We start from the raw sequence: 12,209 nt of genomic DNA on the forward strand, positions 1-12,209 counted from the left end.
CGTCTGCCTTTTAGGAGGGTAGGCCAGGGAAACAAAGGCCCTTTTGTGTGTAAATACCAAAAGGGCTTGGAGCATACTAGGGACTGGGAGTGGCCAGGAGGAGATGGACATTGGGGGAGGGGCAGCAAAAGGAACCTACAGGATTTCTACTAGTGTTCACCCTGGGAGCTGTGGTTGTCTCATCCCGCCCCCACATTCATAGCACCTCTGGAACCTGGAAAGAGAATACGAGGCTGTCTTTTCACATCTGGTCCACCTGATATGAATTTAGTATCTCAGAAAACAACTGGGCTGAGTTTAGATCAGATGAGCAGCTTTGTCAGCGGGGAATAAACTGCAGAGGGGGACTTTCAGGGAATCTTCTCTGAAGCTCCAGGGGCTCCGGGTGACCCTTGCTTCCACTAAACCAGCACTGCTTCTGAGTCTGATCAAAGCTCTGAACAGTCATAATGCTGACTTACCAACTTAGGTCACTGCGTGTAAGAAAACTCTGACAAGAGATCATTACCATTATGCCCACACTGGACCAAGAACTACACAAGGGAAGTGGAAAACTGGGTTGTAAATGATTAAATAAACCAGAGCCCTGGTACAATTCCCACCCCCCACCCCCACTATTACTTCTCACCCTTGTCTTCAGGACCCCACCCAAGACAACGGACTCCCCGAGACGAGTAGGCTGCACAGCTGCCAGAGGTCCAGCACACATTCTTTTGAGAACAAGGGTTACTCATAGGCACCTTTACGGTACTTCTGTTGATGTGTCATAAGGAATGAGGCAGTTGCTCAGCCTTGAAAATAAAATTAAAAAAATAAATAAATAAAATAAAATTCACATGCTGTTAAAACTCACCGTACTCATGGTGCCCTTTGGCTCCACCCTCCAGAGAAGGATGGGACCTGTGCAGAGCTGGCAGGGAAGGCGACAACTTCTCACACCCACTGGTTACTCATCCTCTTGCTAGCATGGCAATTTGCAGCCAGATATATTCCCGGTATCTCCAAGTCCTGAAAATCAAAGATATCAAGGTGGTGGTACGTGCTGCCGCCTTTGTCATCAACAAACTCAGTCCGACCCTTTCCCTGAACTTTGCCGGATACTCTACGCAACTCATTTCCTCGCTTGCATATTCTTAGGAAGCAAGCATTCTTGTTTTTAATGTTTATTTTGAGAGGAAGAGAATGCACACCAGTGTGCACCAGTGGGGCGGGGGCAGAGGAGGGGGGAGAGGGAAAGGGGGAGAGAGAGAGAGAGAGAGAGAGAGAGAGAGAAGGAGGGAGGGAGGGGAAGGAGAGAGAGAGGAGGGAGGGAGAATACCAAGCAGGCTCTGTGCTGTCAGCTCAGAGCCTGACCCGGGGTTCTGATCCCATGAACCGTGAGATCGTGACCTGAGCTGAAATCAAGAGCCTGATGCTTAACGGATTGAGCGCCCAGATGCCCAGGAAGCAAGCGTCCTCATAGAGTACTGGGGGCTCCATCATGCCAAAGGCTGAGATCAGACCCATGTGCTACTGCCTGCTGAAACCCTTCCCGAGTCCCGTGCTGGCTGCTGTGAAAAGGAAAGAGAATCAGAACCACCACACATGACCTCACGGACGCCTTGCAACCCAGGAAGGCACGGAGCTTCTGAGGCCAGAGTGAAGCCTCTGGCTCTTTCCACAACTTCACTGTCGCCCTCTGGAGGTGCTGATAGTTTAGGACACGAGAGCCACCTGCTGGGATTCATCCTGCATGCCTAGCTGAGACTTCTGTCGTTGGCAGCAGCTGAATGGGGAAGAACCAAGAAACTGTGGGCTGGGAAGCTAAGCGGGAGGTTCCAGGAAAAGCAGAGAAACAGCAAGTGAAGGGGCTGCTAGAGGCTGCTAGGATTTCATTCAGGGCCCTTCCACTGGGAGGCAAGGGAGCAAAGAGAAGCAAAAACATGGAGTCTGAGGCCAAGAGTCATCAAGGTTTAAGGGGGCAAAAAGCCAGCTTCTAGTGGGGGAAGCCCTGAGCTCAGGGCAAGGCTGAGGGACACGGGGAGAATCCAAGCAAAGAGGAGGCTCTGTGGTGGCCCACCCTGGGCCAGAGTGGTCCAGACAAGGACAGGGGTCCTCAAACTTGAGCCTGCCCCTGCCTCACCAGGAAGGCTTCTGAAACCAGAGTCTCTGATTCAACAGGTCTGGGATGGGGCCCAAAATTTTGCATTCCTGCCAAGTTCTGAGGCAGTGCTAATGGTGCTGCTTCAGAGGCCGCACCACAGGAACCACTGGACGAGGAAAAGGCCTTGCAGGTGGAAACACCGAGGCAGCGGGAACCACACGACCGCTCTCTAATCTGTCCTACCTCCTAACAGGTCTCCCACCAGCACCTCCTTCTAAGACACACAGTTGGCTGCAGCGGTGGGGAGCACATCTGCAGACCTAGGCAGCCTGGATTGGTCAGGTGCTTCCAAAGCCCTCCTCGTACCTTGGGCAAAGCACCAAACGTTGTGCCCTGTTTCTTTAACTATGAAACAGAGCAGCGCCTCCTGCAACGGGTGTTCGAGGATCCCAGGGGCTAATGGGACTCATCTGCCGCCCCCGGCCCCTCTCTACACCTCGTCTCCCCATCTCGCTCAATGGTCAGTATGGCCCCTGCCCTGGGAACACAGCAGCGAACAGACCCAGGCATCAGCTCCCCGCTGGGGGGTGGGGGCACGCTGGCACTGGCGACGGCTCAGGTGTAACTGAGGTATACGAGCCAGGTGTAAAGAAACACAGGACAAGGACAGATCAGAGAAGGTTTCTCAGCAGCCCCCCCACCCCGGGTGTTTTCAACAGAAGCCCCGTTGGAGGAACTGCCCAGCCGGCTGAGCCTCTTTCTCTACTGCCTGGTGATCTGCATCTGCCCACGTCCAATTCCCTGGCACCTCATTATCCACTCTGATCCCGGCTGGCCTAGAGGGGTAGCGTCCTCACCGTCACTCTGCGGGGAGACGTGCAGCTGGCACGCAGCATGACCGCTCCTGACGGCACCCCCCCTCAGATGGCCCCCACCCACAGAGGGCCCCCACGCTTCCCAAAGCAACACCCGGCCCAGTAAAGGTAAACCTCGGCTGACACTGCGTTCAGGGCAGAGGCTCTGGCCGGGAGGAAGAGTGCCCTCCTGGTCTGAGCAGAGAGGGAGGCGCCCCAATGGCCTCCAGGGACTCACAAGACTGCCGCACTTTCTGGATTCTAACAAATCTGCGTATGTTTCAGATCCTGAGGAGGAGCTTACGTCCGGGGGGCACACCATGATGCAGCTGTTTGGGGGGGAAGTCACCTACGTCATGGTGTGTCTCAGAATTGAGAAGAATCTTTGATAAAAACGTCACTGACAGGCAAGGAGGGAGATCTGCCTGCTGAGCGACGGCAAATAAAGTAAAGCCCACGCCTGGGCTATTCCCTAAGCCTCTTGCCTCCCACTTGGTTACTTTTTAGACTTTCAAGGATGGTCAAGACCTGTCCTACGGGCTGCCCCAGAGGCACCCCCACCCTCTTGGCCTGCACGCCCCCTCTACTCTCTGAAACCACCTCCCACAGCCCCAGCCCAGCAGTTCATTTCCAATCTCTCCGCTTCTTTTGGAAGAACAGTGTTCAGAGAGCATAGGGAGTTGGAAGGCTGGCCTTCGGGAAATCCACCAGAGAACGGAGGTGGGAAGCAGAGGGCACCCAACAGACCAGAGTGCGGGTGTGGAAGTGTACTGTCTGGACGGGGAAGGCAGGGCTCACAGGAAGGTAGCCACCACAGCCTACAAAGTGTTCTGGATCCTGCAGGTGATAGAGGCCATCAGAATAAAAGTGAGACTAACAACAGCTGAAGCCCAGACATTACTTCTAACGTGTGCAAACCACTGTGCTTTCCAAACACAGTTTCTGTAACGGTCCCATCACCCAACAAGGGGGAAGGTGCTACTGAGGTTATCGTTTTACCCATGAGAGAGCTAAGGATGGTCAGGGATTAAGCAACCTGCCCCAAATCCACAACCACCAAACAGTGGCCTGGATTTAAACCAGGACAGTGTGACACCAGAACCTACACTATTAAATAAATACCATGCCAGAATCAGGTGTCTTTGATTCTAGAAATAATCTGGAAAATGGATGATGTTTTCCAGGTTTTCGAATTCACTATGTCCAGAAACAAAGTCCTTCCAACAATACCAGCACCCCAAGTCAGCAGACGGCCCACGGTCCTTCGGTTCCCAAGGCAGACTGTGAAGTCATTCAACATGCCCTCACTCGACTAAGTGCTGTGAGGGCAGGACGCTGTCTGTCTACTCTGTACCCAGCCTGATCCCTTGTGCAAAGTGGAGTGGTTAATGGTGTCCCTGCCACTAAGACAAGACGGGGGTAGAGCATGACACTGGGCATGGCCAGGAAGGCCAGATGCCAGGAGTTCCTAAAGCTCTGATAGGAGGGTAAGGACCACACATACAAAGGTATCTAGCTGGTTACTTGGCAGGAGCGATGCCATAAAACTGAACCAGGGAAGGGAGAAAAGAAACAGGAGTTGACGGTAGACAGTTTTAGTTTTAGAAATGCTGGATGTGGGATATCCAGGTAGAAAGGTCCAAGGCAGCTGAAAAAACTCAGGAGAGATAACTGGAGTGGAGGTAGAGGTTTTAGACTGTGTTTAAACCTCTAAACACAGGGAGTCAGGTAGAGCAAGAGCCTATAAGCAGAATAAAAAGTCAGAAACAAAGCTTGGAGAGAAGCCGGAGGCATCAGACAAAGCCTGTGTTCCAGGGAGGAAGCAGCAGTCAACAGGCCGGGCGACAGGAAGGTGCTCACCGGTGACCAAGCAAGTGGAGGCCCAAAGCGACAGGAGTTACTCAAGAAACAAACCAGGCGGGGGCGGATGTGCAGAAGGGGAGAAGAATGCCTCAGGCAGGGACTGTGTGGGTGGCTGGAGAGGGCAGAAGACAGCAAAGGTGAACAGACCCATCATGACTCGCCTCTTAACCCACACCTCAAGGGCAGGACAACCGAGGCTTTTCCATAGAGAGCTGCATTTAAAGATCCTGTGCTCTGAGGGCCAGCGGGAGGCTGAACCAGTCAGAAAGCAGACAGAGAGGAGGTAAGGAGACTTAAGATCCCCAGGCAAGAAGAAAGCTGTGTGGCTTGGAGGTGGTGGGTGGGAGACAGGACAGCCTGATGGGAGGGAGCTATCGAGGCCAGTACAGACTGAAGGCTCTACTCATTCTGTCCTTATTAGAGATGGATTTTTTTCCCATGAAGTCATCACGGACACTTCAGAGAATGACACCCCCCCCCCCCATTCTAGTGGGAGTGACACACGTGACCACGTACCCGATATACGTCTACAGACAAAATGGCTAGAAACAGCCAGGCAGGCAGGAAGCAGTCAGTGTGAGACCAGAGCTGGTCCTCCCATGCCAAGAAAGGGAGAGTCCACAGAGGAGGGGCGGGCCAGGGGTGCGCCAGAGACCCAAGTGTAGGTCCACAGGGTGCCCAAGGGAGATCTAGGGATGAGCAGCTCTGTGCAGCCCAGGGTGTGGGAGCCCTCCTTCATACCACCAGGCAGCAGAGGCTGGCACAATTACGCACAGACATCGGAGACCTAACTCTCCAGGCAGGTGCCACAAGTGCCAGGCCATCTTGGTTCTTCGGTGGCTCCTCGTGCATTTTTCTACGGGGAGACGATGTGCAGACGCATCGGGCCACTCATTCTGTGCGCCAACAACAAGCAGCTCTCACTGTAAACTCCTAAATGGCTATGAGACACACACGCAGTCTCCTGTGGGTATGAATGAGCCAGCCAGGGCAACCTCTTTATGCTGGCGTGGTACAAGCAGAGAGAAAGCAGCACAAATCCTACAGGATTTCATCAGGGAAACACCCATTTATCAGTGACTAATCGGGTACTGGCTAGCACCAACTGTCTACTCCATATCTCCCCTTTTAAAACCATAAACATAGCATTGCCGTGTTATTTTAAGTATTTCCATAAATGGAATTCCAAAAGTAGAACTACGTATGGAACATGTGTTAAAAATCAAGAATGTTTTAAAGAGCATTGTGTACTAACCAACAGCTTTTGTAATTTTGTAAAGAATGTAAAAAATACCGAAGGCCATTGGCAACGTACCAGTGCCCAGCACAGCCTGCCCTCTTGGGGGACTGAGCCTGAGCACTAAAAGTTGCCAATAACTGGGGCGCCTGGGTGGCTCAGTAGGTCAAGCCTCCGATTCTTGGTTTCAGCTCAGGTCATGATCTCATGGTTTGTGAGTTCCAGCACTGACAGCCAGGAGCCTGCTTGGGATTGTCTCCCTGTCTCTCTGCCCTTCCCCTACTCCCTCTCTCTCAAAAAAAGTAAAAAAACAAAAAAACAAAACAAAAAAAAACCCTGCCAATAACTTTCATTTCAAAGCTTTTTTTTTTTTTTTTAAATTTTGTTTAATGTTTATTTTTGAGAGAGAGACAGACAGACAAAGCACGAGCAGGGAAGGGGCAAAGAGGGAGACACAGAATCTGAAGCAGGCTCCAGGCTCTGAGCTGTCAGCACAGAGGCCGATGCAGGGCTCAAACCCATGAACCGTTAGAGACCTGAGCTGAAGTCGGACACTCAACCAACTGAGCCACCCACGCGCCCCTCAAAGCTTGTAAGCGAGCTCTACCCCCAATGTGGGGCTTGATCTCATGACCCTGAGATCAAGAGTCACATGCTTTACCCACCGAGTCAGCCAGGAGCACCCCCCCCCCCCAATTTTTTAAATGGAACCTTGATGACACTGTCACATCAGCAATTGGGCCTCAGTACTTAAGAAAAATATTCGCCTCGGCTGGTTAAGTGTCTGACTCTTGATTTTGGTCAGGTCATGATCTCGAGGGTCATTTCATTTCCAGAAAAGACTTGCTTGGCAGGATGTAGCTAGTCACTCCTGCTTAGGCTTAGAGCAGGCTGAAAAGCCAGCACAGAGGTAATGGGGCAGACCTCTCCCAGTTATTTATTCCTAAAGGAGGCTTAGGGGCCTTGACCACTGGTCTCCCCTGGGGGTTTTGCAGGAGTTAGATGAAAGGATGTGACAGAAAGAGAAAGCACCACACTAGGCTTGGAGAGACAGTAGCTGCTCTTTCCAAATGTATTTTATTACCCTGATGAAGCCATCACCAGCAATCATCAGTCTCAGAGGCCTGAAAGGAGCGTTAGCACCAAGGACCATCACACCTGCCTGGTGATGTCACCAAGGGAACTTCTTTCCTTTTCTCCTAACACAGGACCCCTCAAGGACAGCCTTTTGCTTCTACTAGACAAAAAGAAAAAAAGAACAGCTGTCTGGATATAGAGATGGTCTACTTTTGTGATTCAAGCCTCCAGATGCAAAAATCCAAAATTAAGAGTGAACTTCAGTTTTTTGAAAATCTATGAAGAAACATCAATAAAGAGATTATTGAGCTTTCAAAATAAAATCCAGACACAGGCTCCAACATGGATGAACAATGAAGGCATGCTCAGTAAAAGAAGACACGAAAGGGCAAATAATGTATAATTCCCCTTCTATGAGGCCCTGAGAGCCATCAAATTCAGCAACAGAGAATAAGTAGAATGGTGATTGCCAGGGAAGGGAGGGAGGGGGAACAGGAAGTTACTATTTAATGAATACACGAGTTTCTCTCTGGAAAGAGGAGAAAGTTCTGCAGACAGATGGCAGTTGATGGCTGCACAACAGTGTGATGTACTTAATGCCAATGAACACCTGAAAGTGGTTCAAATAATTCACATTATAAAAGATATATTTTACCACAACAAAAAAAAATTAAAGATAAACTTTACATAATACTCTTTTTCTAGACCCTTTGACAGGGTTTAGTCAGTCACTCAGAGGCACTCTGCAGTGGACACAGCCCCAGAAACATCTGTAAGGAATTTGCCTCTAGCAGGACCCTGCGCCTCTCCCATCCAGGCCTGGGAGGACACACCTAGGACCCAAACACAGCCAGTGTAGACCGTGGCTCCTCCTCTTCTCCAACAAGCTGTTCCTACAAATTTTTCTATAGCTTTACCTGCAGGATTTTGAACAATTCCCCCCAAACACTAGGTTGACCTTTCTGTTGATGAAACCCCTGGGCATGGGGACACCTTCATTCCCCGATAGCCATGGCTGATGAGGTTGTTACCAGTGATTGGTCAGGAAGATATTCACAGCTGGGAAGATATTAAAAGATACCACATCCAACCAACTCCTTTGTAGAAGGGTTACTACTCTGGGACGGCAAAGAAGAGAAGCTAAGTGGCTTCTCCACTGATGACCCCTAACCCAATTTTCTTTCAGGCCATGGTGGCCTGGTGATGCAGATAAAGGCAATTCCTGGAGGGCACAAGCAGGGGTTCATAACAAAGGAAACCCAAGGGGCCCCTGGGTGGCTCAGTTAAGCGTCCATTTCTTCATTTCAGCTCAGGTCATGAGCTCACGGTTCAGGAGATCAAGCCCTATGTTGGGCCCTGCATGGACAGTACAGTGGATGGAGCCTGGTTGGGATATTCTCATTCTCATTCTCTCATTCTCTCTCTCTCTCTCTCTCTCTCTCTCTCTCCCCCTCCCTCCCTCCCCTGCTCACACACATGCTCTAAATAAATAAATAAGCTTTAAAAAAACAACAACAAAAAGAAACCTAAGGATCTATGGATCTATCCTTCCCGAGGTCGAAAAGATACCAGAGGCCAGTGGAGCTTATCAACCTCAGGTGCTGAGGCCATCAACAACTTCCCATTTTTCCCCAGGATCAGGGTCACTGTGGCCATGAAACTCACAGAGGCAGGCGTGCTAGGCCTGTGTGGATGGCGCCTGAACACAGAGCCTGCCAGAGAAAGCCAGCTAGAAGGCTTAGATGCTTCTACTGAATCCTGAACTAATATCCAGTCGAGAAGAGGGTGTGTGAGGAACGAATCTAGTACTAAAAAAAGGGCTAAGGTACAGGTCCTGAAGGGGGGCGGGGGTATCGTCAGAAGCTTACAAATTTGATTCTTTGGCTTATACCTATAGCAGGGAGCAGAGGAGCAGTGCCCACTGAGGGAACTCCTTTACTGCATACGCGGGCTGGTCTCAAATAGCACTGCCCCCCTCCTCCGCGAGCTCCTCAGCACAAGTCCTTCCCTTCCACTCAAGGCAGATGCAGCTGTGGGTTGGCTAATGAATGGATGCATGCTGTCACCAAAGAGCTAGCCAAACTCAATCCTCGAGAGACACTAATCTTGGTAGTGGGATCCCATAAACGTGGGTTTATGAGCAGAGGAAGCCCTAATCCAGACCCTCAACTCTCCTTCAACACTCTCCCTAGGAAGTAAAATAGGAAGTCAACAGTCCTTGGCCTCCAGGACAAATGTGGCACCTGGGATGCTTCATAAAGAACAGCAAAGCACCCAACTAATAGATCCAATGCTCTAATATAGATGGAAAAGGGGTCAGGGAAAGTTAAAAGGCTTCACATGGTAGCTTAAAAAACAAAACAAAACACCCAAAAAACTACCAGGCTCCAAAAGATCCAAGAAGACTGCAAATATTCCCAATCACATCCATCACCTTCACAGAGCCAACCTCCCTTCCCCAACTCACCACTAACCTTTGTGGCCTCATCTGAAGTTACAGACGTGTGTATTTCTAAAATATACCACACAATACAAAAAACTACACAGTTTATGGGGGGAAAATGAAATTAAGGGTACAACTAAAAAAGCTTTGTCAATGTCACATGCACACAAAAGTTAAGAACCTAACAAAAACGGTAGCACAGCTGTACACGTTAAATGGGAAATGCACAGATACAGCTATGGTACTTTACAAGGTTTGCAGTGAGTTACTGGGAAGTAGGGCGAAATTTTTTAAACGTGAGATGTGCAAGGGTGTGGCTCATAACACAGTCACTGAGAAAGATGTTTGAGTAGATGTTTGAGGAGAGTGTACTATCTTCAGGCTGCGTGACTTGGTTCAGCTCAGTTCAATTTTCTGTGTTCATCTAGTATCTCTCACAGGTGAAATTATGCACATCAACTCGAATCCCGTAACGTTCAGACTGGTCCCCGAGATTTCAAACCTGTTGGATGGAACTAATCACGCTTCCAAACAAGCGTTCAAAGCACAAGTGGCTGTACTTGGCTCGTACCCAGGCTGTCAGTCACCTGCCGCAGGCTCTTCCGTACAGCAGGACCATAATGTGATCCATGCTCGTGGTCCTAATCTAACCGCTTCTTCTCCTGCACTCGACATGCTCAATCTGATTCCAAGTCCGATACTCACTGTCCCCTTCTCTTACCATAAACATGCTGATGAAATAAACTGTGACTTTCTTCCACTGAAATAAACTATCAAGCTCACTACATGCCTGAGAGAGAATGCCTCTGAGGTGAAAAGAGGCTGAATTTCTGAGATGGCAGAAATGGAGTCTTACACTGCAAGTAAAAATATATCAGCAGGGGCGTCTAAGTGGCTCAGTAGACTAAGTGTCTGACTTCGGCTCAGGTTATGGTTTCATGGTTTATGGGTTCCAGCCCCATGTTAGCTCTGTGCTGACAGCTCAGAGCCTGGAGCCTGCTTTAGATTCTGTGTCTCCCTCTCTCTGCCTCCCCCTGCCCCTGCTCACACTCTCTCTCAACCATAAATAAACATTAAAAAACATTTTTTTTTTTAAATATAGTCACCATCGGGAAACAAAGACTCAAAAACACACCACCATCATGGGAAAAAAGGAAAGAACATCTCTACAAACATAATGGCTAGAAAAGGATCTCAGGTTCATGGGTTCGAGCCTCATGTTGGGTGTACAAATCACTAAAAAAATAAACATAATTAAAAAAAATACTCCAGGGAAACCTCAGGCTCACAATTTCTCTTTTACGCAAGGAAGCTACTGATAATACTTATTTTGAAACACTTTTAGGCTTTACCTATCCTGCGTGGTACAGTATGAATAATAAACTTAACAGTTCTTATTTATGCCAAAACCTTTCCAAAGGAAATTCTGTAGTAGCATTCTCCCACCTAACCTCACGTGTTTTCTCATCGCACTTGAACTCTGACCTTGGGATGCAGCAGTATCTGTGCTCCGGGCCTTCCTTCTCAGAGAGGAAACCTTAAAATGCTTTGCTCTACAATTCCCAAAGCCCTGCTGAGAAACAAGCTGTTTAGGAAAGATAAGTTAGAAGAACATACATGTGAATTATATCTTAATAATAAACAGGAGTCAGCCCCATTATATCTACAGAAGCAACCTTATCCTTCAAAGAGTCCTAATCTGAGGACAGTAAAAGATGGGGGTAAATCATTTCAAAATTACACACTGACAACATATGCACAAAGAACTCACAAAGTCATTTTTATACAGCATAAAAGCCAATCACCTTGTGTATGTATTTGCACTGAGTAGCACCTCAAATCTTTTCCAGAAATTGGTGGGAGTATAAACTACTGGACATGAGCTTTGCAACAGCTTTTTAGGTAAAGAGCCAGTGAAGAATTGCCACAACTGGCAATCCTGGGCACCAAGCTTGGTTCCCAGTCCCTACCCTGGTCCAAGCAAGCTACCCTTCTCTCTTCCTGGCTGGTCCAGAGGCCAGTAGTCTCACCGCCCTTTCTAAGCCATCCTTCTCACAGCACAGTGATTCTTCTAAAATGCAAATATAGCCATATTACTTCCCTGCTTAGGACTTAATTTATTAATTTTTCCCACTTGGTCTTAACATAAATTCTGAATTCCTTAACTTGGGGCACACCAAAAACCTTTTGCGAGCCGGTTCCTGCTTCTATCTCCAGTCCCGTCTCTCGTACAATCTGTATTTCCACCTCAGAGAATTCCTCTCATTCCCTCAAGGGGCTGTACCCCCGAGCAGAAAGCCTGGCACACAGGAGACCTCAAAGGTGTGCTTAGAATTTTAAAGTACACATTCTCAAACGGGGTGAAAAAACTCACTCTTTCTATGTAAAGCATAAGATATACATACGGTACATAAAAAGACGTATGCTATATAAAAAGCATTAACATTTCGTGGAGATCTATTCGGAAAACAATATATAAAAGGGGGGAGTTCACTGTAAAAAAAGATTGATAAACACCGCATTAAAGTAAGATTTTTAAATCTGATTTGGAAACTCAAGTTCAGGCAATGCAAAAACCAGCAACACATCTTTCTACTTGAATGTTCCCATTTCACCTCAAGCTCGTAGATGAAACTGAACCCACTATGCCTC

At 48.7% G+C, this 12,209-nt stretch overlaps 1 protein-coding gene across 4 annotated transcripts in view; it reads right to left on the bottom strand.

Moving 5' to 3' along the window:
• Window positions 1-12,209, bottom strand: part of RNF4 (ring finger protein 4) — a 30,994-nt gene that overhangs the window by 17,501 nt on the left and 1,284 nt on the right. For 3 of the 4 annotated variants that reach the window (XR_015250644.1, XR_015250646.1, XM_025921997.2), the window contains exon 2: window positions 854-1,008. Coding sequence is in view for 1 of the 4 variants with exons in the window: in XM_025921997.2 (XP_025777782.1) it covers window positions 854-862 (9 nt within the window). In the remaining 3 variants the exon portion in view is untranslated. Of the gene's footprint in view, window positions 1-853; window positions 1,009-11,042; window positions 12,203-12,209 lie in introns of those variants that run through there. The other variant, XR_015250645.1, reaches the window with a different exon arrangement.

This window comes from Puma concolor, chromosome B1 (assembly GCF_028749965.1).
Source record: "Puma concolor isolate L17-30 chromosome B1, mPumCon1.1.hap2, whole genome shotgun sequence".
Taxonomy (NCBI): Eukaryota; Metazoa; Chordata; class Mammalia; order Carnivora; family Felidae; genus Puma; species Puma concolor.